The 26,323-nt window shown below is 46.2% G+C and overlaps 1 protein-coding gene across 2 annotated transcripts in view; it reads left to right on the plus strand.

The window, feature by feature from the left end:
- Window positions 1-26,323, plus strand: part of ITGAL (integrin subunit alpha L) — a 43,609-nt gene continuing 17,286 nt past the window's right edge. For both annotated transcript variants that reach the window (XM_043914748.1, XM_043914749.1), the window contains exons 1-17: window positions 1-211; window positions 1,542-1,644; window positions 2,385-2,476; window positions 2,579-2,646; window positions 6,217-6,334; window positions 6,459-6,589; window positions 7,327-7,472; window positions 9,279-9,411; window positions 9,571-9,721; window positions 14,986-15,059; window positions 15,140-15,272; window positions 20,609-20,760; window positions 22,639-22,776; window positions 23,444-23,641; window positions 23,786-23,916; window positions 25,536-25,696; window positions 25,786-25,937. In XM_043914748.1, coding sequence (XP_043770683.1) covers window positions 157-211; window positions 1,542-1,644; window positions 2,385-2,476; window positions 2,579-2,646; window positions 6,217-6,334; window positions 6,459-6,589; window positions 7,327-7,472; window positions 9,279-9,411; window positions 9,571-9,721; window positions 14,986-15,059; window positions 15,140-15,272; window positions 20,609-20,760; window positions 22,639-22,776; window positions 23,444-23,641; window positions 23,786-23,916; window positions 25,536-25,696; window positions 25,786-25,937 — 2,136 coding nt within the window. In that variant the 5' untranslated portion in view covers window positions 1-156. The remainder of the gene's footprint in view (window positions 212-1,541; window positions 1,645-2,384; window positions 2,477-2,578; window positions 2,647-6,216; window positions 6,335-6,458; window positions 6,590-7,326; window positions 7,473-9,278; window positions 9,412-9,570; window positions 9,722-14,985; window positions 15,060-15,139; window positions 15,273-20,608; window positions 20,761-22,638; window positions 22,777-23,443; window positions 23,642-23,785; window positions 23,917-25,535; window positions 25,697-25,785; window positions 25,938-26,323) is intronic.

A 26,323-nucleotide genomic window follows, 5' to 3' on the forward strand; every position in this document is an offset into this window, starting at 1 on the left:
ACTCTGTCACCAGCCTGGCGCCTCTGTGAGAAAGTTCCACTGCAAGACGCCCTGGGGCTTTATCATTTCCCTCTTTCACCCAGTCCGGGTTGCCGGTAAATCCCAAGAGCCCTCTGAGACTATACCTGGGCTGGCTCCCTCCAGCCGGCTTGAAAGATGAATTCTTGCATCATCGTGATGAGGTTGCTGCTGTCTGGGCCTTTTCTGTTTGGTAGGCAAGGGAGATGGGGAGGGGAAGGGGCATGTCTCTGTGCTGAGGGAAACAGCAGGACTTTGTAGAACGGAGTAAATGAGCAGCTGATTTAAGGGTGGCATGGGCCATAGACGATGCGGGGGTCAGGGGAATCCTGGAGAGAGGGGAAGGAAAACAAAGAAAGTCAGACAAACAAACTAGGGGCAGGATCCGAAGATATTTTCAGGCAAAAGAGGGAGAAAAAGGTCACAGCAGTGAGAGATGGGGGAGGGGCCCTTAAAAATGGGATGTGCCTGCGTGCTAAGTCGATTCAGTTGTGTCCAACTTTGTGTGACCCTTGGAGAAGGAAATGGCAACCCACTCCAGTACTCTTGCCTGGAAAATCCCATGGACAGAGGAGACTGGTGAGTTACAGTCCATGGGGTCCCAAGGAGTTGGACACAACTTAGCGACTTCACTTTTTCACTTTTGTGCGACCCTATGGACTGTAGCCCGCCAGGCTCCTCTGTCCACGGAGTGGACAAGAATACTGGAGTGGGTTGCCATGCTTTTGGGGGGAATGGTTAATGCATACATGGATCTGGCCTAAGATCTGGTTCTATGCATGTTTCTACCTCTGATTGTCATCTTGGACGAGCCCCTTCCCTCTTTCTGGGGCTCAGTTTCTTCATCTGAATAAATGAGGCCAGCATCTCTGACATCTTAAGACGTGTGGAATAAGTCTAAGCCCAAGGAAAGCAGGGCTGATAAAGGACAGTTTGGGGCCTTTCAGATGACACCAAGGATCACTGAGGTTGGGCAGGTGATAAGCGGAATTTGAGATCTAACGGTTAGCAGAGACTGGTCCATGGGGGTGGGGGAAGTTAGGGAGCGTTACCTGAGCAAGGAGGCAGCCTCACAGAATCAGGGGATCTCCAGCTTTCACAGGGAGGAAGCCTGATGCTAATGACCTGAGTTTTCAGGGCGACTGGGCCCCATGTCCCAGGGAGAAGTGGGTGTGTGAGGAGATGCAAACCCTTGCAGCAGCCCCATCGCCACGGTGGGCCCCTTCAGATTGCTCCTGTCTTAGGCACCACCATCTTCTCATCCTTCTTTTGCTGAGAGGCCAGTCGGAAGTTGTGTGTCCTTTAGAGCTCTGGGTAGCAGGAGTCACTGCTTCCATATGTCCTGCAGTCCAGGCCCCCAGGAGAGGTCTAGGAGGGCAGTTTCTAGTCCTGCCCTAGGTGTGGGAGGCCTGACCACACTGGGGGTGTGTGGTTGGTGGCCAATCAGCGCCCACCACTGTGGGGGCTTATGAGGTGAGGAGGAGCCCCTGGTCGGAAGTGACTGACCTTCTGGTCTCTCTCAGCCCCAGCCTGGAGCTACAACCTGGATGTTCGACATGTACAAAACTTCTCCTTCCCACTCGCCGGGAGGCATTTTGGGTACCGCGTTCTGCAAGTTGGAAGCAGGTGAGCTGTTGCTGCAGGCCCTCCCTGCCCTGACCAGGACCTTCCTGTTTCGAGGAGGAGTCCGTGGTGGGATCCAAGCAAGTTCATCCAATAGTGTTAGGATGAGAACCATCCATCGTTAAAGCGCCCCGGGGCTTCCCTGGTGGTCCAGTGGTTAGGACCCCAGGCTTCCACTTCAGGGGGCAGAGTTCAATCCCTGGTCGGGGAACTAAGATCCCACATGGCAGTGTGAAAAATGAAAAAAAAAAAAAAAAAAAGCCCTGTAATTGCCTAAATAGGAGGGAATACATATGACAACCCCTAAAATGCTTTGCCACACTTTCTCGATTCCAGACTCTCTCCCAAACTAGACAGTGAATTCCTTCAAGGCAGAGATTTTGTTTCTCTCTCAAATCCCCTCTCCATCCCTAGTACATAGCACATAGCAGGTACGCCATATATGACTTTTGAATTGATTACTGATTGAATGAAACCACAATGTCACATTCTGGCAGATCATTCTCTGGGCCTGTTTTTCTGTACTGTCAATGGAAAAGATCCTTAACTTTCTAGAATTCTGGCATATTGGATTATTTTTCTGGGATCCAATAAGGAAGAGATAAGAGCTTGACATCCACCCGGATAGGGAGTGGCTGAATTGCTTCCAGAAAACTTTTGGGAGATCTGAACCCCCTTAATAGGTCAGAGTGGTTGGGTAAAGACCTGGGCAACTCCATCTCACAGATGGAATTTCATATCAGGGTTGTCGTGGGAGCTCCAAGTGAAGGGAACAGCAGGGGAAACCTGTATCAATGCCAGCCAGAAACTGGAGAATGTCTGCAAGTCACACTGAGTGAGTAACTGGTTTGGGAGAAATGTGCTCAGGAAATCGAGGCTGGCCCCATCATACCTGCGTTGCTTAAGTTTCTCCAGGTGAATCTTCTGGTGCCCACAGGTTCCAACTATACCTCCAAGTACTTGGGAATGACCTTGGCGACAGACCCCACAAGTGGCAACGTTTTGGTAAGATTTTTGTATAGTGTGATGTCAGCACCTATGAAGCTTTTACTAGGAAAGGGAGACAAAAGAAAGAAAAAAGTGAATTAAAGATCCTATACAGATGAATGAAGAAAATGTGGTACATATATACAGTGGAATATTGGTGTTGTTTAGTCTCTAAGTCGTGTCTGACTCTTTGCGGCCCCATGGACTGTAGCCCACCAGGCTCCTCTGTTCATGGGATTCTCCAGGCAAGAATACTGGAATGGGTTGCCATTTCTTCTTCCAGGGGATCTTCCTGATCCAGGGACCAAACCCAAGTCTCCTGCATTGCAGGTGGATTCTTTACCATTGAGCCACTGGGGAAACCCTACAATGGAGTATTACTTAGCCATAAGAAGGGACGAAATTGGGTCATTTGTAGAGATGTGGATGGATCTAGAGTCTGCATGCAGGGTGAAGTAAATCAGAAAGAGAAAAACAAATATCATATATTAACATATGTATGTGGAATCTAGAGAAGTGATATAGATGAACCCATCTGCAGGTCAGAAATAGAGATGCAGACAGAGAGAATGGATGTGTGGACACAATTGGAGAGGGGAGCGTGGACGAATTGGGAGATTAGAATGGACACATATACACTGTCGTGTGTAGAACAGATAGCTAGTGGGAAGCTTTTGTATAGCACAGGGAGTTAAGCTCAGTGCTCTGTGATGACCTAGAGGGGTGAGATGAGGGGAGTGAGAGGAGGTCCAAGAGGTCCATGTATACATATAGCTGATTCCCTTTGTTGTACAGAAGAAATTAACATAACACTGTAAAGCAAATATTTGTGAAGTCACTCAGTCGTATCCGACTCCTTGCGACCCCGTGGACTATAGCCTACCAGGCTCCTCCCTCCATGGGATTCTCCAGGCAAGAATACTGGAGTGGGTTGCCATTTCCTTCTCCAGGGGATCTTCCCGACCCAGGGATCGAACCCAGGTCTCCCACATTGCAGGCAGACACTTTAACCTCTGAGCCACCAGGGAAGCTCAAAATATTCTTCCATTAAAAAAAAAAAAGATCCTATGCAAGATTAAAGGCACCAGAGAGATTTGGATTCAGTTAGCATTTATTGAGACCCAACTATCAGCTCTTTTTAAGACCTTAGCTACATCAGTGTTTTTTTTTTCCCAAATGTGAAATGTCTGTGACCATTCATACACAAGATGACTTATGGTGGTACACAACTTTAACGTTTTATTTATTTATTTATTTTTATTTTTTCATATTTCCTCTGTGCTCGCACATACATAACCTCCCTCATTATCAACATCACTCACCAGAGTGGTACTTTTTTGTTAAACCAAAGATGAACCTACATGGACACATCATAATCACCCAAAGTCCATAGTTTACCTTCGGGTTCACTGTTGGTGTTATACACTCTTTGAGTTTGGAGAAACATATAATGATATATATCCATATAGTATCAGAATATATTCAATACCCTACAAATTCTATGTCTGTGTGTTAGTCGCCCAGTTGTGTCTGATCTTAGTGACCCCATGGACTGCGCCTCTGTCTGTGGGATTTCCCAGGCAAGAACGCTGGAGTGGGTTGCCATTTCCTTCTCCAAACTTTAACGTTTTAATAGTCATACATTGATTTAATGGTTTATTAGAAAAAATATACAACAAGTCCCTCAAATTCATGATTTCTTGGATTGCATTGCTTAGGATGAGGCTAAAGTTTTAAAAACTAAATTTTAAGCAACAAAGTCCTGTTTTTTTTGTTTTGTTTTTAATTCTGTTGAAGTCTAGCTGATTTACAATGTTGTGTTAATTTGTGCTGTACAAAATAGTGACTCAGTTATACATGTTTTTTCATATTCTTTTCCGTTATGGCTTATGACAAGATATTGGATATAGTTCCCTGTGCTATACAGTAGGACCTTGTTGTTTATCCTATGTATAATATACATTATATAGGATAACTATATATAATAGTTTGCATTTGCTAATCCCAAACTCCCAATCCTTTCCTCCCCTATCTCTTCTCTCCCAACAATGTCCTATTATATAACACAAGGAACTATATTCAATATCTTGTCACAAGCCATAATGGAAAAGAATATGAAAAAGAATGTATATATATATATTTATGTAACTGAATCACTTTGCTGTACTCTAGAAACTAACCCAACATTGTAAATCAAGTGCACTTCAATTTTTAAAAGAATAAATTTTAGTTAAATGAAATACTAAATAAATAATAGTATGTATGATATGCCCATATGACAGAAATTGTGAATTCATACACAAATGCGTTTGAGAAACCCTGCGTTATCTCTTCCAATCCTTAGGACAGAGGTGAGATAGGGATCAGTATACACATTTTACACAGGAAGAAACAGGACCTAAGGGGTTAAAAGACTTTATCAAGATCACACGGTCTTAAAGAGGCAGAGCCAGGATTTGAATCAAATTGCTATCTGAGCTGGAATCCATTGTTCTTCACAATTCATCTCAGCAGTATCCTTCTGACCCAGATGTATGAGAGACAGAAGGTTAAGTGAGTGAAGTAAAGGACTGGCTGAAAAGTTCCTTTGGGTTCGGTATGGAAAAATCCAAACAAACATTTTGGCCAACCCAATATTTATCCAGTATTTAACTGGAGTTTAGTTACTTAGCTATGATTACATGCCAGGCACTGTACTGGGTTCTGATGGGGGAAATGGGAATGAGATACAAAGATGACTATGACACGAGCCAGACCTTTCAAAAATTACAGTCTGGCAGGAAAGATAGTCATCAAAAAGGAAGCAACATTGAAGATTCTAGGAATAGTCATTTGATTTGGTGTAAACACAGAATGTGTCATTGGGAAAGAAGCAGATAGGCCTGGAAATGTACACCAGTGCCCACTGTAAACAACATGAATGCCAAACTAAGGAGTTTAGATTTCATCCTGGAGGCAGCGAGCATCCATTGGCATATAGCATTGGTAGTAAGGATGAAGAGACTGATACAAGAGACCTGGAGGCTGAACTACCTTGCCTTGGTAACCAGTTGGATATAAGGAATGAGAGTCGAGGGATAATGACGCTAAAGGGCAACGTAGATTTGTTATTTCTGTTTGATGGCCCAAGAAGCTTGCAGCAAGATGAATTTCAGAAGATTATGGACTTCATGAAAGACGTGATGGTTTTTCTTCTTGGTTGATGATGCACAAAAGATAGACAACAAGAGGAAGCCCCAACCCGTTTTATTTTTTAATAATTTAATTAATTAATTATTATTATTATTTTTGCTGTGCTGAGTCTTCATTGCTGAGTGGGCTACTCTCCAGTTGTAGCATGCAGGCTTTTCACTGCAACACCTTTTCTTGTTGCGGAGAACAGACTCCAGAGCACGTGGCCTTCAGTAGTTTCGGCTCCTGGGTTCTAGAGCACAGGCTCAATATTGTGGCACATGGCTTAGTTACTCTGAGGCATGTGAGGATCAGGGATTGAACCCATGTCTCCTGCATTGGCTAGTGGATTCTTTACCACCCGGAGCCAGCAGGAAAGCCCACCTCAACCTTTTTGAAACTCTTTGTTTCCTTCAGGCCTGTGATCCTGGACTGTCTCGAACATGTGACCAGAACATCTATCTAAGTGGTCTGTGTTACCTCATCCACCAGAATCTGAGGGGTCCGGTGCTGCAAGGGCACCCTGGTTATCAGGGTAAGGAGTGGGGGGCCCAGTGGGGAGCAATACCTCCAAGTGGTTGCCCTTTCATGGGAATGACCATGAGCAGGCCAACTCCTGGAGACCCTTTACCAAGTCCCTCCGTGTCTGACCTCTGTAGAATGTATAAAGGGCAACGTAGACTTGGTATTTCTGTTTGATGGCTCAAGGAGCTTGCAGCAAGATGAATTTGAGAAAATTGTGGACTTCATGAAGGATGTGATGAAGAAACTCAGCAACTCTTCCTACCAGGTAAATATAGTAGTTAGGATTCCTGGTGGTAAGCAATAGCTACCTAAAGGCATAAGGGGAAAACCTAGTATTAATACAATGTGTCTCTGTAACCTAAGGGCATGATTATTACTGGACCTTTGCTTCCAGAATTCTCCCTAATTCCTATTTCTGTTTCATTTTGGCTCTTGCTTCCCTCTTCTCTTTCTTTCTGTTTCTCTCTGCAGACTGGCTCTCAGCTTCTTTGGATCACGTGGGCTGGTGGAAAGTGCCCAAGGTCACATGTTCAAGTTACAGGAGGGCTGTTGGGTTTTTTTTATTTTTTAAATCATCTTCTCAAGCAACCCCTCCCTCTGTAAATTTCAGTTTCACACAGAAAAGATTTTGACTGGCCTTGCCTCAGTCCAGTGGCCAACTTTGGCCCAGCTAGTTGTATCCAGTTTAGCAGGGTCATATTCATACTTAGCAGAAATATGACTGCTAGGAACTATCTCTGTTGGTGAGGTGGGCAAACCCAGAGAACCGGAGCCCAGCAGACAGCATTCTATAGGGAATTCAAAATGTATTTATTTCTGTGTTTGTTTATATACAACCTCATTTTCTTCTTTTTTGTTTAAATACAGCCTCATTTTCAAAAGAACGATTTGAGGCAGGGATGTGGAGTTGGGTTGCCCAGGTCTTGGATAAGAAGTTGAGATTAGAGCAGATAAATGAGAAGGGCTGTGTAAAGAGTTTCATGTCTTCCTTCTTTTTTCTAGTTTGCAGCCGTTCAGTTTTCTACAGATTTCAAAACAGAATTTACTTTCTTGGATTACATTAGACACAAGGACCCTGACTCTCTGCTGGCTGGAGTCAAACACATGCGTCTGTTGACCAACACTTTTGGTGCCATCAACTATGTCGCGTGAGTTCCCTTTTGGGAAAGATCCCATCCATTGGTTGTTCTGCGTATTACTAGCTTCTTCAGGTTGCAAGGTGTAGGAACTCGACTGGTAGATCCAGCAAGGGAACAGGTTATTGTAAGAATTCAAGTGGAGCAATTTGAGATCAGGTCCTTTTATTTATTTATTTTTAGTTGAATGATAATTGCTTTACAATGTCGTGTTGGTTTCTGCCATACAGCAACGTGAATCAGCCATAAGTATACATACGTCCCCTCCCTCTTGAACCTCACTCCCACCTTCCACCCCATCCCACCTCTCTAGGTCCTCACAGAGCACTGGGCTGAGCTCCCTGGTTATACAGCAACTTCCTAGTAGCTATTTGTTTAATATATAGTAATGTATATGTTTCAATGTCACTCTCACAATCTTTTTTTACAAAAAAAATTTATTTATTTACTTATTTTTGGCCGTGTCGGGTCTTAGTTGTTGCATGTGGGATCTAGTTCCCTGACCAGGGATCAAACCTGGGCCCCCTGCACTGGGAGCTCAGAGTCTAGGCCACCTGACCACCAGGGAAGTCTCTCATTGGTGATTTTGGACAGAGGAGTAATAATCTGACTTATGTTTTTAAAAGGATCCCTCCTGCTGCAGAGTTGTGATCAGACTGTGGAACGGGCAAGGGTGGAAGCAGGGAGGCCAGTCTGCAGGCTATCGAACAATCCAGAAGAGAGATGATGGTGGCTTAAACCAGGGTGGGAATCCTTGAACAAGATCCATGATAGGCCATGTCCAGGTGGATGGAAGCTGGGGAAACATTTACATCCAAGGTAGAACAAGAGATATTGGCAGCAAGTGGTTTTGACCCGGCCCACCCATCAGGTTCTTCTGTCTTTGGCAGCTTCCAAGTGTTAATAGCTCTCCCACTCTCCCCTCGTATCTCTTCACCTCACACTGTGGCCTCTCCAGGTGACTTACCGCTTCTGTGCCTAAAGCAGATCATGCCCTAAGTCAGGGATGGTGGGATGGCCACTCTTGGATAAATTGTCCATCTTTGGTTAGCTGTGGGGTGAGGAGAGGAGGATGGTTCAGATAGAGTGGCTGTCCCAGGGGAAGTTGTGGGCAGCCTGTCTTGCTTCAGAAGAAGACTGTGGGCAGGGCAGGAATTTGTAGCCTGGACTTGTCCAGAATTTAGTCCTCCCCTCTTTCTCTTCTGTCATATGACTGAGCACCTACTCTGAGTCAGGAGCCAGAGATACAGCAGCAAAACAAACAAGGCTCTTTCCTCGAGGAGGTCATGCTCTGTGGGGGAAATTGATGTGGAAACAAGTCTCTTTGATTCCCTAGGAAACTTGCTGTTGCAGAGATGTACAGGCAGCCTGGTGATGGTCGGGGATGCAGAGGTGGTGTTGAATGAGCTTTCTCCAGAAAAGGGCCTTTCCAGTGTTCTTTGGCTGTGGAACCCATCCTTCCACTGGAATCTCACCTACATCACCAGCATATCTAACTGATTAAAGGGTAGTTGCCATGTGGTTGAAATGGGGAGTAGGAAGCCCAGAGTCTCACCTCACTGCCCACAGTCTCTGGGACAACCTGTGGCTACCTAGAATTCTGTTGAAGACCACTGGTCCAGGAGGAGAGATATGGCAACCTGGGCTGAGGAAGGAGGCTCAGAAGAGAGCTTTTGAGAGCTGGAAATAGCTGCTTGGGGATTGTGAAGAGGGGTTTGTCACCATCAGCAGGGCAGTTACTACTTAATGAACATGGTGAGGCAGAGCCTCAGAGGATTTGGGGGGAAGTCTCTTACATCCCCCTCTTCCTTGGTACAGGAAAGAAGTGTTCCGGCAAGATCTAGGGGCCCGGCCAGATGCCACCAAAGTGCTTATCATCATCACTGATGGGGAAGCCACCGACGAACACAACATTGATGCGGCCAAAGACATCATCCGCTACATCATTGGGGTATGGGCCCCAGGTCCCTGCTACTTCTTAGGACCTGTCTTCCCTCTCCTATTCTTGAACCCCACTCCCTTTCTCCCTGGGGCCAGGGTCTTGTGAAAATAGTAGAAAATTGTTCTGCAAGTCTGAAGATGCCAGTTCTACACTCTTCATTTCTTCCAGATTGGAAAGAATTTTCAGACCAAGGAAAGTCAGGAGGCACTCCATCAGTTTGCCTCCAAACCCGCGGAGGAGTTTGTAAAGATCCTGGACACATTTGAAAAGCTGAAAGATCTATTCACTGAGCTGCAAAAAAAGATCTATGTCATTGAGGGTGAGTGGCAGACCCTGGGAGAGAGGGTTTGGAGGTTCTATAGAGAACCTCACCTAGGACGTTAGATTTGAGACACGTGGAATAATAATCACGGGCACTCACAGAGCATGCGTCACGATGCTAAGAGTTCTCTGGATAAAAGACCTCAGGTGGGAACTTAGGGAAGGGTGATATAGGAGCAGCCTCTATTTCCCTCTGAAGTTCTGTCTTCCTCTTGAAGCTCAGCCTGGTCCAGGACAGGGCTCCGAGCTGACCTGTGTCTTACTGGTGTCAGCTGTGTCCTGTAGAATGACTATAATTCTTTCCATCACTCAGCTCCTTCACTGTCTTTTATCCTGGGCTTCAAATTATTTGAGATGGGCAAGCAGGGAGGGGCCGTGGGCAAGGAGCCCACAGGCCCTCTTTGTTGGCCCTGAATAAGAGAAGGTTTGGTTGTAGTTGTCAGACGGAGCACTGCCTATGGGAGAGTATTTCCCCAAGTGGCCTAGTCTGCTGAAAGATACATGATTCCCCCAGGAAGCCTCTTCGCTTAGGACACAGCCTTGGTGCTCACATCACGTGAAGAGGCAATGTGTTATATATAATGGCACCAAGCAGAATTCACTCTGCATGTGCTATGTAACCTCAGGCAGGTCCCTTTCCGTCTCTGAGGCTCGTTGCTCTGTCAAATGGGGATAGTAATAGCTATCTCAGAAGGTGGTAAGGTTTAACCACTGTATTCGTTTCCTAGGGCTACTGCACCAAAAATGAGGGGGCTTAAAGCAAGAGAAATGTTTTGTCTTGCAGTTCTGGAGCCTAGAAATCAATACTCATGAGCTTGACAGGGCTGTGCTCCTTGGGATGGTTTTGGAGAGAATCCTTCCCTGCCTTTTTTTTTTTTTAAGTTAAATAACTAATTAATTTGGCTGTGCTGGGTCTTAGTTGAGGCACACAGTATCTCTGATCTTCATTGGGGCATACAGGATCTTTAGTTGCAGCATGTGGAATCTAGTTCCCTGACCAAGGGTCGAACCCAGTCCCCTTGCATTGGGAGTGTGGAGTCTTAGGCACTAGTCCTTCCCCACTTCTTCTAACTTCCGGTGTTTGCTAACATTCCTTGGCATTCCTTGACTTGTAGCTGCATCATTCTAGTTGCCTGGCTGTCTTCTCCCTGTGTGTCTACCCATTATCTTTTCTCCGTGTCTGTCCTTCTGTGTCCAAATTGCCCCTCTAATAAGGACACCAGTCATATTGGATCAGGGCCCACCCTAATGACCTTGTTTTAACACATCATAAGCTAAAGCCTGTGGCTGGCAATTTGTTATGTAAGGGAATATTGAAACACTCCTGTCAATAATGTATGAGTAACAGAAGATGTATAACTATGTCTCTGGTCAGTAAGTTGTTAACTTGATTACCTCTGTAAAGACCCTGTTTTCAAGTATGTTCACATTCTGAGGTACTAGGGGTTAAGACTTCAATATATTTTCTTTAAGGTACACAGTTGAAGTCTTAATGACTGTTTAGAAAGTGCTTGGTAGCTTGTAGGCTCTAAGTAAGTCATAGCTCTTATCCTCTATCCTCCCTGCCCTTACTCATCCTTCAGATCATAGTTTAAATGTCATCCTCTCTGATATTTTCTCATTGATCCCAAGTCTGGGATCCCGTGTGCTGCTTTAACCACTGTATGTTTGTTCCCCATCACACCCCTGTGATATACATTGTATTAGAACTCTCTATTAGGACTTCTGGGCGGGGGGGGATCCAGTGGTTAAGACCTCGAGCTTCCACTGCAGGAGGCATAAGTTTTATGTCTGGTCAGGGAAGTTCAAGTTTGTTAATTCTAGCCATGATGGCTCAGTGGTAAAGAATCTGCCTGCCAATGCAGGAGACAGGTTTGATCCCTGGTCTGGGAAGATCCCACATACCTCGGAGCCCATGCTCCACAACTATTGAACCAGTGCTCCAGAGCCTGGCAGCCACAACTACTGAAACCTAAGCGCCCAAGAGCCCAAGCTTTGCAACAGTGAGAAGCATCACAACTAGAGAAAGCCTGCACAACAATGAAGACCCAGCACAGCCAAAAATAAATAAATACATTAAAAAAAAAAAAGAATACATTGGAAAATCACTGGAGAAAGTACATCGACCATACTTCAATTAAAAAACAAACAAATAGGAACTTCCTTGGGGGTCCAGTGACTTAAACTCTGTGCTTTGAATGCAGGGAGCCCAGGTTTAATCAGGGAACATGCTGCAGCTAAGAGTTTGCATGCCACAGCTAAGACCCAGCACAGCCAAATAAATAAATAAACATTTAAAACAAACAAAAACTTGGACTGAAAAAAATTGAAAAAGAGAAAGAACTCTCTAGTAGCAGAAATAGCTCAGTTGGGAGAGCGTTAGACTGAAGAGAAAGAACTCTCTATTAGATGTCTGTCTCCCACACTATACTGAGATGTCTATCTCAGTAAGCATTGTGCCTGCTTTTCTACCATTGTATTCCTGGCACCAAATATTTAGTGATTGTAAATATTTCTTCAGTGAGTGAACATATCTTCATAATAATGGCTATGGTTCTTGAAAACTTACAGGTCACAGGCCCTTTATCTATATCACTGAATCCATTCTTAGTATCCTTGCCAGGCTGGTGGTATTATTTTCATTTTATTGATTAATGCTGGCAGCAACCGTGGAACAGGCACTGTGAATCAGACTCTCAGGGATAGTGTTAACATAGAACTCACGTTCAGGTTGAATAAAGAAAAGGGGCTTTCCTGGTGGTCCAGTGGTTGAAAGTCCTCCTGCCAATGCAGGGGACATGCATTCGATCCCTTATCCAGTAGGATCCCACAGGCGCTGCACGCATGGAGTCCAAGCATTCTAGAGCCTGTGCTCTGTAACAGAAGAGGCCACTGTAATGAGAAGCCCATTCGTGGCAACTAGAGAAAGTCCTTAAGACCCAGCACAGCCGAAACCAAATAAATACAAAGAAAGATAGTAAGATGGGAAAACAATGGAAACAGTGAAAGACTTTATTTTGAGGGGCTCCAAAATCACTGCAGATGGTGACTTCAGCCATGAAATTAAAAGACACTTGCTCCTTGGAAGAAAAGCTATGGCCAACCTGCTGCTGCTGCTGCTAAGTCTCTTCAGTCGTGTCTGCCTCTGTGCGACCCCATAGATGGAAGCCCACCAGGCTCCCCCATCCCTGGGATTCTCCCAGCAAGAACACTGGGGTGGGTTGCCATTTCCTTCTCCAACCTAGACAGCATATTAAAAAGCAGAGAGATTACTTTGCCTACAAATATCCGTCTAGTCAAAGCTATGGTTTTTGCAGTAGTCAGGTATGGATGTAAGAGTTGGACTTATAAAGAAAGCTGAGTGCCGAAGAGTTGATGCTTTTGAATTGTGATGTTGGAGAAGACTCTTGAGAGTCCCTTGGACTGCAAGGAGATCCAGCCAGTCCATCCTAAGGGTAATCAGTCCTGGATATTCATTGGAAGGACTGATGCTGAAGCTGAAACTCCAATACTGTGGCCACCTGATGTGAAGAACCGACTCATTTGAAAAGACCCTGGTGCTGGGAAAGATTAAAGGCAGGAGGAGAAGGGGACAACAGAGGATGAGATGGTTGGATGCCATCACCAACTCGATGGACACAAGTTTGAGCAAGCTCCAGGAGTTGGTGATGGACTGGGAAGCCTGGCGTGCTGCAGTCCGTGGGGTCACAAAGAGTCGGACACAACTGAACAACTGGATTGAAACAGTATGTTTCAAGATTGTGACAGATACTGTAAAGGAAATGAATAAAGAGATAATACAGGTTCAGCCGGAAGAAACCACATTAAGGAAGCATTTTAAGGAAGGCCTTTCTGAGATATAGATTTTTTTTTGTGGCCACACTGACCGGCTTGTGAGATCTCAGTTCCTTGACCAGAGATTGGACTCAGGTCACAGAGTGAAAGCCTGGAATCCTAACCACTAAGCCACCAGGGAACTCCCATGAGATGCTTTCTATTTTTTTTTTTTTAATTGAGATAAAATTCACTCAGAGATGACTTTTGAGCTGAGGCATGAAAGATGAGAATCAGACAGTTATGGGAGGAGAGTGGACAAAGAGGATTATAGTCAGAGACAAGGTCAAGTGCAAAGGCCCAGAGATGGGGCAGAGATGGACATGGAGGAACAGGGGAAAAGTCGGTGTCATGAATGTGGGGAGTAAGGGAGAGAGAAGGTTGGAGAGGAAGGGAGGGCATCCCAGTTCCTCATAACAAGTTTGAATTTAAGTCTTCAGACCAATGCAAAGTTGTGAAGGGCTTTAAGAAAGTGAAAGATGGGATCTGATACATATTTTTCAAAAAAAGAATTAACTTGCTCTGTGGAAAAAGGCATAGAAAAAGGAAAAAATGAAGTCAAAGGGGCTTCCCTGGCAGTCCAGTAGTGAGGACTCTGTGCTTCCACTGCAGGGGATGTGGGTTCGATGCCTAGTCAGGGAACTAAGATCCCATGTGCCTTGCTGCTGCTGCTGCTAAGTCGCTTCAGTCGCGTCCGACTCTGTGCGACCCCATAGACGGCAGCCCACCAGGCTCCGCCGTCCCTGGGATTCTCCAGGCAAGAACACTGCAGTGGGTTGCCATGTCCTTCTCCAATGCATGAAAGTGAAAAGTGAAAGTGAAGTCACTCAGTCCTGTCCAACTCTTAGTGACCCCATGGACTGCAGCCTACCAGGCTCCTCTGTCCATGGGATTGTCCAGGCAAGAGTACTGGAGTGGGTTGCCATTGCCTCCTCCACCACGTGCCTTGAGGCACAGTCAAAAAGAAATTAAACAGAAGGAAAAGGGAAGAATCAAGGTTGATTCCTGGTTTTTAGCATGAGTCACTAGGTGGACAGGAGTGGCATTCATTGAAGAGGCGAAGCCTGAGGAGAAACAGAAATCAAGAGCTGCCTTTTAGATGTGCTGAGCTGGATAACAGAATATCCACATTTGGATCCCATGGAGACTCAGGGCAGAAGTGGCTTCTCCGTCTGACTCTAAAGTCCATGCTCTTGGGAATTCCCTGGTGGTCCAGTGTTTAGGACGTGGTGCCCTCCCTGCTAGGACCCCAGGTTTGATCCCTGGTGGGGGAACTAAAGTCCCATAAACTGTGTGACACAGCCCCCCGAAAAGTTCATGCTCTTTCTACCTTGCCTATGGGTAGATGCTGCGTGTTTTTTCCTCAGTCCTTTCATGAGCGTCACTGCTCGTTGAGATTCAGCCCATTCTCCCTACTTCATCCCTCAGGCACAAGCAAACAGGATCTGACGTCCTTCAACATGGAGCTGTCCTCCAGCGGGATCAGCGCGGACCTCAGCGAGGTGAGTGATGGGCCTGAGGCAACCAGCAGAGGAAAGTGGCAAGAATGAAGCTGATCCTGCTCGTCTCCCGCTCTTGGCAGGGCCATGGCGTTGTGGGGGCCGTTGGAGCCAAGGACTGGGCTGGAGGCTTTCTCGACCTGAAGGCAGACCTGGAGAGCAGTACATTTGTTGGGAATGAACCACTGACAGTAGAATCGAGGGCAGGATATTTGGGTAAGTACTTCTTTTTTTTCTGCTGGGTTCTTTCAGGTTTGGGCAACCAGAGAATCACTCACATTGACTTTCAAAATCATAATGAAAGCAATGAAGCAACAGTATGAAGAAGGTCAGTTTAAATATGGTCATAATAGTCTTCATTTTTCTTTAACAACCCCTTGTGTGTGTGTGCATGTTCAGTTGCTCATCATGTCTGACTCTTTGACCCCATGGACTGCAGCCCACCAGGCTGCTCTGTCCATGGGATTTTTCAGGCAAGAATACCAAAGTGGTTTGCCACTTCCTCCTCCAGGGGATCTTCCTGACCCAAAGATGGGATCTGAGTCTCCTGCATTGGCAGGCCGATCCTTTACACCTGAACTACCAGGGAAGCCCTAAATATGGTCATGACAGTCTCTATTTTTGCCTTAATAACCTCTCACCTAGGTATTAATCACATTTTTATTTTCTGCATCTTATGATGCTTTGACATCTTGTGGCCTCGCTAGTCCTGGAGAGACTGGCTCCTCCCAGGGTTAGTTAATTTCTACAGGTAGAAAACTGCTTGCCTGGGAGGAGGCCTTCCATAGGCCAACCAGCCAATCCAGAGCCTGCTCTCTGATCAGTCCTTTATCTAACTTTCATGCACCGGGCTAGTATCCGCCCTGACCTAAATCACCCCTGGCCCAGGTACTAGACAACTGAAGACCTTCCCTATAGCTCAGAGCCTACCATTGTTATGCAAACCACCCAGTCTTGTGTGTGTGTGTGTGTATGTATGTTAGCCACTCAGTCGTGTGTGAGTCTGTGACCCATGGACTATATATAGCCTGCCAGGTTCTCTGTCCATGGAATTCTCCAGGCAAGAATACTGGAGTGGGTTGCCACTTCCTCCGATAGGGGATCTTCCTGACCCAGGGATCAAACCCAAGTCTCCTGCATTGCGGGCAGATTCTTTACCTTCTGAGCCACCAGGGAGGCCGGACCTCTCTGTTGTCATTCAGTCATACCTATGCATTAAATCCTGAGTAAATTTTACTGTAGTGGCTTCTCTTTTTGCAGAGCATGGGCTCTAGAGCACTCAGGCTGAGTAGTTGTGGTGCATGGGCTTTGCTGCCCCATGGCATGTAGGATCTTCTCTGACCAGGGATCGAACCCACGTTGCCTGCATTGGCAGGTGGATTCTTAACCACTGGACCACCAGGAAAGTCCCTGAGTACAGTTGAAAACAATCTACCTCACTAAAAGGAGGACCAGCCCCTCCTCTGCAAGGTTTCTTCTTCTAGAATGGTCCAGGAACTCCAGGATTGATTGAGTCTCAAGAGTTCACCAGATGCCAAGCACAGAGGAAATGCGTCTGGTCAACCCACAACTGTTGTTGCTTCTTTCTGCCTCGTGATGTCTTGTCCTGCACAGTCCTGGGGATGCTGTTCATCCAAGGTGATGCCAGTCTCAGGAACAGAGGGGTCTTGCCCTTGCACTCAGGGTTATAGCCCTTCTAGTTCATGTTTAACTAGTTTCAAGGCATAAACTGACTTCAAGAGCCCTGGGATAGGACTGCTTCCGGGTCCTACCTCCTCATAGATCTAGAACCAACACCTTTCTCCCTTCCTCACCTGTGACCCTTGCCTAGGGGTGGGCTCAGAACACAAAGACTATTATTATTAAACTCTCAGAACACAAAGATCTTGTTAAATACTTTCCATGGGAAAATTGGTTCTATTCATAACGCATCTACCCTTCTAAGGGGGACTGCCCCCAGTGATTTTTTTCCTTTTCTTTTTTTGACAAGTATTTGTGACAAGTATTCTTTTTTTGTGAAGGCTTCCCCAGTGGCTCAGTGATAAAGAATCTGCTCGCAATGCAGGAGCTACAGGAGACGCCGGTTTGATCCCTGGTTCAGGAGATCCCCTGGAGGAGGGCATGGCAACCCACTCCAGTATTCTTGCCTGGAGAATCCCATGAACAGAGAAATCTGGTGGGCTACAGTCCATGGGGTTTCAAAGAGTCAGACACAACTAAAGCGACTTAGCACGCACACATTCTTTTTTTGTGCGAGTATCATGCGCCAGGCACTGTTCTAAGCACGTGACACCTATTAAATTCTTTGACCTCATTTTATCTTCCCAGCAACCCTGTAAGTAGGTATTTTTATCATCTCTATTTTACAGATGAAGAAATTGATCCCAGGAGACTTTATTTATTTCTTTTCTTTTTTTTTTTTAGACTAGTCAAGTGCAGTAGTGAGAAGAGGGGAAGAGTAGAACAAGGAGTTCTATCTGTAACTGACTGTGAACAATCAATTGAGATAACTCACTACCTTCGGACCAGCCTATTTATTTCTTTATTTTGGCTGCACTGAGTCTTCACTACAGCCTGAGGGCTTTCTTGAACTGTGGTGTCTGGGCTCTAGAGCACGTAAGCTCACTAGTTGCAGCAAATGGGTGGAGCTGCCCCTCGGCACTTGTGATCTTAGTTCCCTGACCAGGGGTTGAACCCACATCCTCTGCACTGAAAGGCGGATTCTTAACCACTGGACCACCAGGAAAGTCTCAAGTCCAGGGGACTTTAAATAACTTGTCCAGGGTCACAGAAATAGTAGGGGGAACCCAGGGTCTATAGTTGGTAACCACTTCACTTACCCTACAGCACCTACACTGCTGCCTTCAAAGAGGTTTTTTGTGCTTCAGTATCCAGCTGGCTCTCCGCAGCTGCGGGTTCCATGTTTATGATCCAAGGTTGGTTGAAGCCACAGATTTGAAAGTCAGGGATATCAAGGGCCAATCATAGGACTTTGAGCGTCTGTGAATTTTGGTATTAGGGCAAGTCCTAGAACCAATCCACTGTGGATTCCTAGGGACAACCGTACTGTAAAATAGTTGGCAAGATGGCTCCTTAAATAAGAAGAAATAATGCCAAAGTTGAATCTCTAGTTAGGCACCCACCCCATAGTACACACACACACCCCCACACATAGATGTTTGTGTGTGTGTTTGTATATATGTAGAAGTAAATATATTCTTGATTGCCTGCTATGCTACTGTCCTTCAGATCTTAGTTTATATTTCACTAGCATGGTGCCAAGCATCTTACATCCATGATGTTATTTAATCCTCAAAACTACCCGGTAAGATTGGTACTGCCTCATCTTTTTTTTTAATGAGAAAACTGAGGCTCAGACACATGAAGTAATTTACTCAAGATTACACAGTCAGGAAGAAGTAACACTTGGATTAAAACCTAGTCTCTCTAATTTCAGAGATCAAGCTCTTAATCCCTGTGCTTCAGGAATATATATGAAGAAACCAGGAGGGTGGTTCGGCCTCTTCACCGTTCCTCTCCTGGGCTATAGAATCTCAGACATCTCTTTGTCTCACTCACTTTGAACTGCTCTAAGCAAAGAAGGTCATGCAGGGAAGAGATAATCTGAGAGATCGGGAATGACATATGCACATTACTATATATAAAATAGAAGTACATACGGTATATAGCCCAGGGAACTCTACTGAATACTCTGTAATGGCCTATATGGGGAAAGAATCTAAAAAAGAGTGGATATATGTATATGAATCAGTTTGCTATATACGTGAAACTAACACAATATTGTAAATCAACTATACTCCAACATAAGTTAATTTTAAAAAATAAGCCAAAAAAAGCAAAAAAAAAAAAAGCAAAGAAGGTCAAGCTGGGTTAGTGAGCCATCTTCAGAGCATTCTGATAAGCTGGCTCTTGGCTCTCACACAATCTCTAATCTGATTTCCTGCAGCATTTGCTCCAGCATTTTGTCAGAGTAGGAACAGAGGGCAGGAAACCTCGCCACAGAAGCTATGAAGTATGAAGATAACCTCCGTGATATCTTGAAGCAGGAAATGTTTTCATGTCGCCTGCTTTTTTTTTTTTTTTCTTGAGGTATAGTTGACCTACAATAATATATTAGTTTCAGGTATACAAGATGGTGATTCCAATTTTTATCGATTATGCTCCATTTATGGTTACTATGAAATATTGACTATATTCTCTGTGCTGTACAATCACTTCTCTTTGTGCTTGCTGTTCAGTCGCTCAGTCGTGTCCGACTCTTTGGGACCGCATGGACTGCAGCATGCCAAGCTTCCGGGGCCTTCACAATCTCCCGGAGTTTGCTCAGACTCCTGTCCTTTGAATCAGAGATGCCATCCAACCATCTCATTCTCTGTTACCCCAACTCTTTAAGTCTACATCTCAGTACTTTTATTAGGCTATGTCTCCAGGCTGATTGATCTGTATAATCTTTTCTATTAAATTTTTATTTAAAAATTTTCAAACTTTTGAGAAAAGTTAACAGTACAGTGAACACCCATACACTTTTCACCTTAATTTGTCAGTTAACATTTGCCACTTTTGATTTATCTCTCTTTACATATATACACATATATATGCAAAGAATAATATACACATATGTATATTATTTTAGCAGTCAGCATTCTCCAGAGAAACAAAGCCAACAAGATATATCTAGGTCTGTATCTTTATATAGATACATAATTCTTTTTGTCTCTTTTCTTATCTATCTATCTATAAAGAGATTGGTTTTAAGAAGCTGGAGACTTCCCTGGTGGTCCAGTGGTTAAGAATCTGCTTGCCAGTGCGGTGGACACAGGTTCTATCCTGGGTTCAGGAAGATTCCACATGCTGTGGGACAGCTAAGCGCATGCACCACAACTACTGAAGCCCACGTTCTAGAGCCTGTGCCTGTAACAGAGAAGTTACCACAGTGAGAAACCCTTGCACCACAACAAAAGAGTAGCCGCCACTTGCTGCAACTAGAGATAAGCCCAAGGGAAGCAATGAAGACCCAGCTCAGCCAAAAATAAATAAATATTTTTTCCTTAAAAAAAAAAAGAAAAAGAAATTGGGTCAAGCAGCGTGAGAGGTGCCAAGTCTGAAATCCATAGGGCAGGCTGGCAGTCTTGAGGCCTCTCGTGCCCGGTTTTTAATCTTCGTGCAAACTTTGCCTTCTTCTTACTAATATATCCCATTTTATTTCATTCTTTAAAAAGAAGGTCGTCTCCTTTACAAACCCTCTGGTGAACTGAGTCTCGGGGAGATGTTTACCCCGTAGCACGTGGCTGCTTTGTCTGCGCATGCGTGTTATCCACAGTTTGAGACATAGTCTTGGACCATGGCCAGGATTTGTACCCCTCGGAGCACATGGCTGCTCTTCTCAGGAGAAGGTCTTCCAACTATCTCAGTGCATCTTTGCCGCTAACCCAGCTTCCCAGGATCTCCACCACCTTTTCCCCTGGGGTTTTACCTTCTTTCAGCAGCCCTTGTGTTTCTGACTCCAAGCCCCTCGCTCTCTTTCTCCTCAGGTTACACGGTGACCTGGCTGCCCTCCCGAGGGACCATGTCATTGCTGGCCACTGGAGCCCCCAGATACCAGCATGTGGGGCGGGTGCTGCTGTTCCAACAGCCAAAGGGAGGAGGACCCTGGAGCCAGATCCAGGAAATAGAAGGGAGCCAGGTGAGCCGTGGCTGCAGTGGCTTCAGGCGATGAGGGGCTGGCGTGATACTAGTTATGCTCTCTGTCGTCTTCCGAACACTCATTCACCCTTGTGAGCTGGCCCTGTGCCAAGCACTGTCACATCAGTTCTCCACAAAGCCTCTGGGGTGTTTTGTCATCCCCTCTTGCCAATTTAGGGGCTTCCCTGGTGGCTGATCATCCAGTCCCATCACTTCATGGCAAATAGATGGGGAAACAATGGAAACAGCAAGAGGCTTTTTGGGGCGGCGGGGGGGTGGAATGGGAGCTCCAAAATCACTGCAGATGGTGACTTCAGCCATGAAATTAAAAGACGCTTGCTCCTTGGAAGAAAAGCTATGACCAAACTACACAGCATGTTAAAAAGCAGAGACATTACTTTGCCAACAAAGATCTGTCTAGTCAAAGCTATGGTTTTTGCAGTAGTCATGTATGGATGTGAGAGTTGGACTATAAAGAAAGCTGAGCACTGAAGAATTGATGCTTTTGAACTGTGATATTGGAGAAAACTCTTGAGAGTCCCTTGGACTGCAAGGAGATCCAGCCAGTCCATCCTAAAGGAAATCAGCCTGAACATTCATTGGAAGGACTGATGCTGAAGCTGAAACGCCAATACTTTGGCACCTGATGCAAAGAACCAATTCATTGGAAAAGACCCTGATGCTGGGAAAGATTGAAGGCAGGAGGAGAAGGGGACGACAGAGGATGAGATGGTTGGATGGCATCACCGACTCGATGGACATGAATTTGAGTGAGCTCTGGGAGTTGGTGATGGACAGGGAAGCCTGGCATGCTGCAGTCCACGGGGTGGCAGAGTCGGACACGACTGAGCAACTGAACTGAACTGAACTGGTGGCCCAGATGATAAAGGATCTGCCTGCAATGCAGGAGACCCAGGTTCAATCCCTGAGTCGGGAAGATCCCTTGGAGAAGGTAATGGCTACCCACTCCAGTATCCTTGCCTGGGAAATCCCAGGACAGCAGAGCCTGGCAGACTACAGTTCATGGGGTGGCAAAGAGTCGGACATTACTGAGCGGATAACACTTTCACTTTCTTGCCAATTTAAGAACCCAATTTGGACTTCTTTGGTGGTACAGGGGATTAGAATCTGTCTGTCAGTGCGGGGGAACACGGGTTCGATCCCTGGTCTGGGAAGATCCCACATGCCATGGAGCAACTAAGCCCATGGGCTACAACTAAACAAACAAACAAAAAGAACCCCGCTTGTCTAAATTCATATGGACTCTAAATTGGATTGCTACTTGGCCTCCTTCATCAATTGAAATTGATCAGAGGCCAGACAAGAAACTCAGGCGTGGCTTTATTGGGGTCCTTGATGCAGCAGGGCAGATCAAGAACAACAGGTTCCCTTGCGGGCTTGCTCCCCTAGAGGGGGCATACTTGTTCCTTCTATGAGGTGAGGGTAGGGATGCATCCAGAGGTCAGGCTGGAGGGGTAGCTTAGGTGGTTTGCCCACTCCTTAGGCGGTGTTGGGTGCAGGGGGCATGTGCAATCCCCTGCTTTTGCTCCCAACCCCCTGTTTTTGCTCCAGGCTCTTCAAAAGCCACAGTTAGGTGTTTTGGTCTCTTTGAATCATTTGTCCAGAATTTGACCTCACTGCGGGTGTATACACAGTTATTTTTAGTCTCACACAGTGTCTTTGTATTTTGTTATTCAAAATACAAAGAGATGTGTCCAGGTGCAAGCATTGCAACACTGCAAAACAGGGTGCTGCAGGTCCCAGCTTATCTCAGGATCCTTTATTTGAGGGCCTGGAGTAGGATGGATGTGGTACAGCTGATGAGGAAGGAGGTGTGTGGCTCTGGATTTCTTCCTCAAACGTCTTCCTCTCCTTGCAGGTTGGCTCTTATTTTGGTGGCGAGCTGTGTGGCGTTGACATGGACAGAGATGGGGAGACAGAGCTGTTGCTGATTGCAGCCCCCCTGTACTATGGGGAGCAGAGAGGAGGCCGGGTGTTTATCTACCAGAAAAAACAGGTGGGGACCAGAACACTAAGCACAGAATGTGCGAGAAAGAGACTCCCAGGCTTTCTCGGGTCTCAATTATTCTGAAAGTTCCCTCTCTGACCCTGTGTTAATCAGACCTTTAGAACAATGACAAACAATAGCTAGTATGCAGGGGTGGCTAAAATGTGTGCCAGGCCCAGTGCCAAACTTTTTATATGTAGGCTATCCCGTTTGAGTCTCATAATCAGTTTCTGGGACACTATGAGCTTCATGAATGGACATGTCGCAGCTCAGCAAAGTTGGGCAACTTTCCAAAAGCACAAAGTCACACTGACAGCAAAGATGGGGAGTTCCTTGGTAGTCCAGTAGTTAGACCTCTGCCAGATTAAAAAGGGGGAGCTGGAACTTGAACCCAGGTTGATGTGACGGCACTGTTCCAGTTCTGGAAAGGACCACACCCAGTATTTCTGTAGTGTTCTTCCTGTCCAGTGGAGAAGGAAATGGCACCCCACTGCAGTATTCATGCCCGGAGAATCCCATGGACAGAGGAGCCTGGTGGGCTACGTTCCATGGGGTTGCAAAGGATTGGACACGACTGAAGTGACTTAGCATGCACACACACTCCAGATCCAGTGCCTCACCCTGTGAAAGCTTGCTGAGTGACTGAGGCGGAACCTGTCACCTTGCTCCTTCCCAGCTGGAGTTCCAAATGGTCTCAGAGCTGCAGGGGGAGACCGGCTACCCCCTCGGGAGATTTGGAGCCTCCATCGCTGCCCTGACAGACATCAACGGGGATGAGCTGACGGACGTGGCTGTGGGAGCCCCTCTGGAGGAGCAGGGGGCCGTGTACATCTTCAATGGGCAGCAAGGGGGGCTGAGCCCCCGGCCCAGTCAGGTGAGGATCCCGACCTGCCAATCAAAACCCATTCCCAGACCCCTGGAAGCCTTCAAACCCCGATCCTGCTCCCCAGTCCCGCTCTTCCCTCCCTTCTGCCCGTCCTCTCCGCTAGCTTAGCATGAATTTCTCTCTTGGCTTCAGCGGATAGAAGGGACCCAGATGTTCTCAGGAATTCAATGGTTTGGACGCTCCATCCACGGGGTGAAGGACCTCGGCGGGGATGGCCTGGCAGATGTGGCTGTGGGGGCTGAGGGCCAGGTGGTCGTGCTCAGGTAAGACGGGACTCCAGAGTCCTACCTGCGGATAGTTGCAGCTCTCATCTGTTGAACAGTTGCGGTGTAGTAGGCGTCATGCTAAATGCTTGTCGCCATCAGCGCATTGGTCTTCAGCCCAAGCCTGTGAGCCTGGTTCTCCTATTCTTGTCTGGTTCTTCTTGTCTTACTCCAGATCAACAGCTGCTGTCCAGTGACAGATTGGGGTTTGAACCCACGTCTGTCTGACACCGGCTTCCCTGGTGGCTCAGTGGTAAAGAATGCACTTGCCAACACAGGAGATGCGGGTTTGATCCCTGGGTCGGAAAGATCCCCTGGAGAAGGAAATGGCAACCCACTCCAGTATTCTTGCCTGGAAAATCCCATGGACAGAGGAACCTGGTGGGCTGCAGTCCATGGATTCTCAAAGAATTGGATACAACTTAGTAACTAAACAACAATTGTCTGACACTAAAACCTCCTACTGAAGCATGTGGTGGCTTTAGAACCTGGTCATTTGGGTTCAGGTCGAAGATAGCTATTGACTTCTTGGGTCATCTTATCCCAGCCACTTAGCTTCTCAGGACCTCAAGGTTTTAGTCATCTTTGAAATGGTGATGGCATTTCCTGCCTGACACCTGTTTTAGAGTCACTGGAAGCCTCATGTAATGTTATATAGTGAATAGATATTTATTTATTGAGCACCTACTGTCTTCAGTACTGAAACAGGCATTGACTGGAGAGTGTATGGGGGGACATATAATAAAAAATGAAAATAAATAGATAATTACAATTGTGATAAGTGCCACTAGGGACATGAACAGGGTTCTGTGAGAGAGAATAGCAGGGGAGAACTACTATAGTTGGGTGGCCAAGAAAGGCCTGTTTGGGGATCTGGGACTTGAAAGAAAGAAGCAGGCTTGCAGAAATCTGGGATAAGAGCTTTTTATGTCAAAAGCCCAGGAGGTGCCAAGGCTATAAGGAAGGCAAAAGTATGACATGTCGAGACTTCTCTGGTGGTCCAGTGGTTAAGAATCCAAGCTTCCACTTCAAGGGGTACAGGTTTGATCCCTGGTTGGGGAACTAAGACCCCATGTGCCTTGAGGCCACAATGTAAAAATAAATAAATATGTTGGGCCAAGATATTTTAAAAAAATACTAAAAAAAAAAGTATGATATGTATAAGGCACTGAAAGAGGGTCAGTGTGGTAGGTGGTAAAACTGGAGAGGCAGGTGACACAGACAGTGAAAAGTTTGGATTTTATTCTGAATATCATGGAGCATCCTTGCAAGATTACTTGGCATTGAAGTAGTACAATATCTTAGTTCCCCAACTAGGGATCAAACCCGGGCCCTTGGCAGTGAAAGCTTGGAGCCCTAACCACTGAGCCACCAAGGATTTCCCTGACCTCTCTGTAAAAACTCACTCTTCTGTGTGGAAAATATGTTGGAAGGCTGGTAGGATGAATTATTATGGGAAGCCCTAATGAATGATCATTATTATTATTGTTGCAAAGAGACAGTGGCACCGAGGTCTGCTGTAGGGAAGGGACGTCCTCTGGACTCTGCTGGAGCCCCAGGTCTGATTGGGAGTGGCAGTTGAGGCTGAGGGAGAGTGTTGGTTGTTTCCTGCCCTGCAGCTCCCGGCCTGTGGTGGACATCATCACAAGCATGTCCTTCTCCCCGGCTGAGATCCCAGTGCATGAAGTCGAGTGCTCCTATTCCACCAGCAACCAGAAGAAGGAAGGCGTTAACATCACGGTTTGTTTCCAGGTCAAGTCTCTCATCTCCACCTTCCAAGGTCAGTGCTGTCCTCCGGGTGGCCCCAAATCCCAGCTCCTGGCCGCAGGATCCGCCAGCACTCACCTCTCGCCTTTCCACCCTGCCCAGGGCATCTGGTTGCCAACCTCACTTACACTCTGCAGCTGGACGGCCATCGGACCCGCAGCCGGGGGTTGTTTCCGGGAGGGAAACACGAACTCACTAGGAATACAGCTGTCACCTCCGTCAAGTCCTGCTTTATGTTCTGGTTCCACTTTCCGGTGAGGAGCCAGCAAGGCTGCTTGGGGCCCGGGAGGGGTGGACGAGCTGACCGCGGCGGGAGGCAGCCCCGGTGCCAGGCTCAGCTCCTTCATTGTCCAGCGAGGGTCACAGGTCACCTTGATCTCCCAGTCCTACCATTTCCTCTCAGTACCATAGTAGTAACAATACCTTCAGCACGTTTTCTTAGAGTCCTTAATCCATGTCCACAGGCATTTTTGACATGACTACAATTGTAAAGTACTTACCGTTTTTCCCATATTCTTTTCATATATTGTATATCAATTTGCAGTCTAGCTTTCAGATTTATTGATTTTGGGGGGAGCCACACTGAGCAGCATGTGGGAATCTTAGTTCCCCAATCAATCAGGGATCGAACTCTCACCCC

This window comes from Cervus elaphus, chromosome 10 (assembly GCF_910594005.1).
Source record: "Cervus elaphus chromosome 10, mCerEla1.1, whole genome shotgun sequence".
NCBI classification, from domain to species: domain Eukaryota; kingdom Metazoa; phylum Chordata; class Mammalia; order Artiodactyla; family Cervidae; genus Cervus; species Cervus elaphus.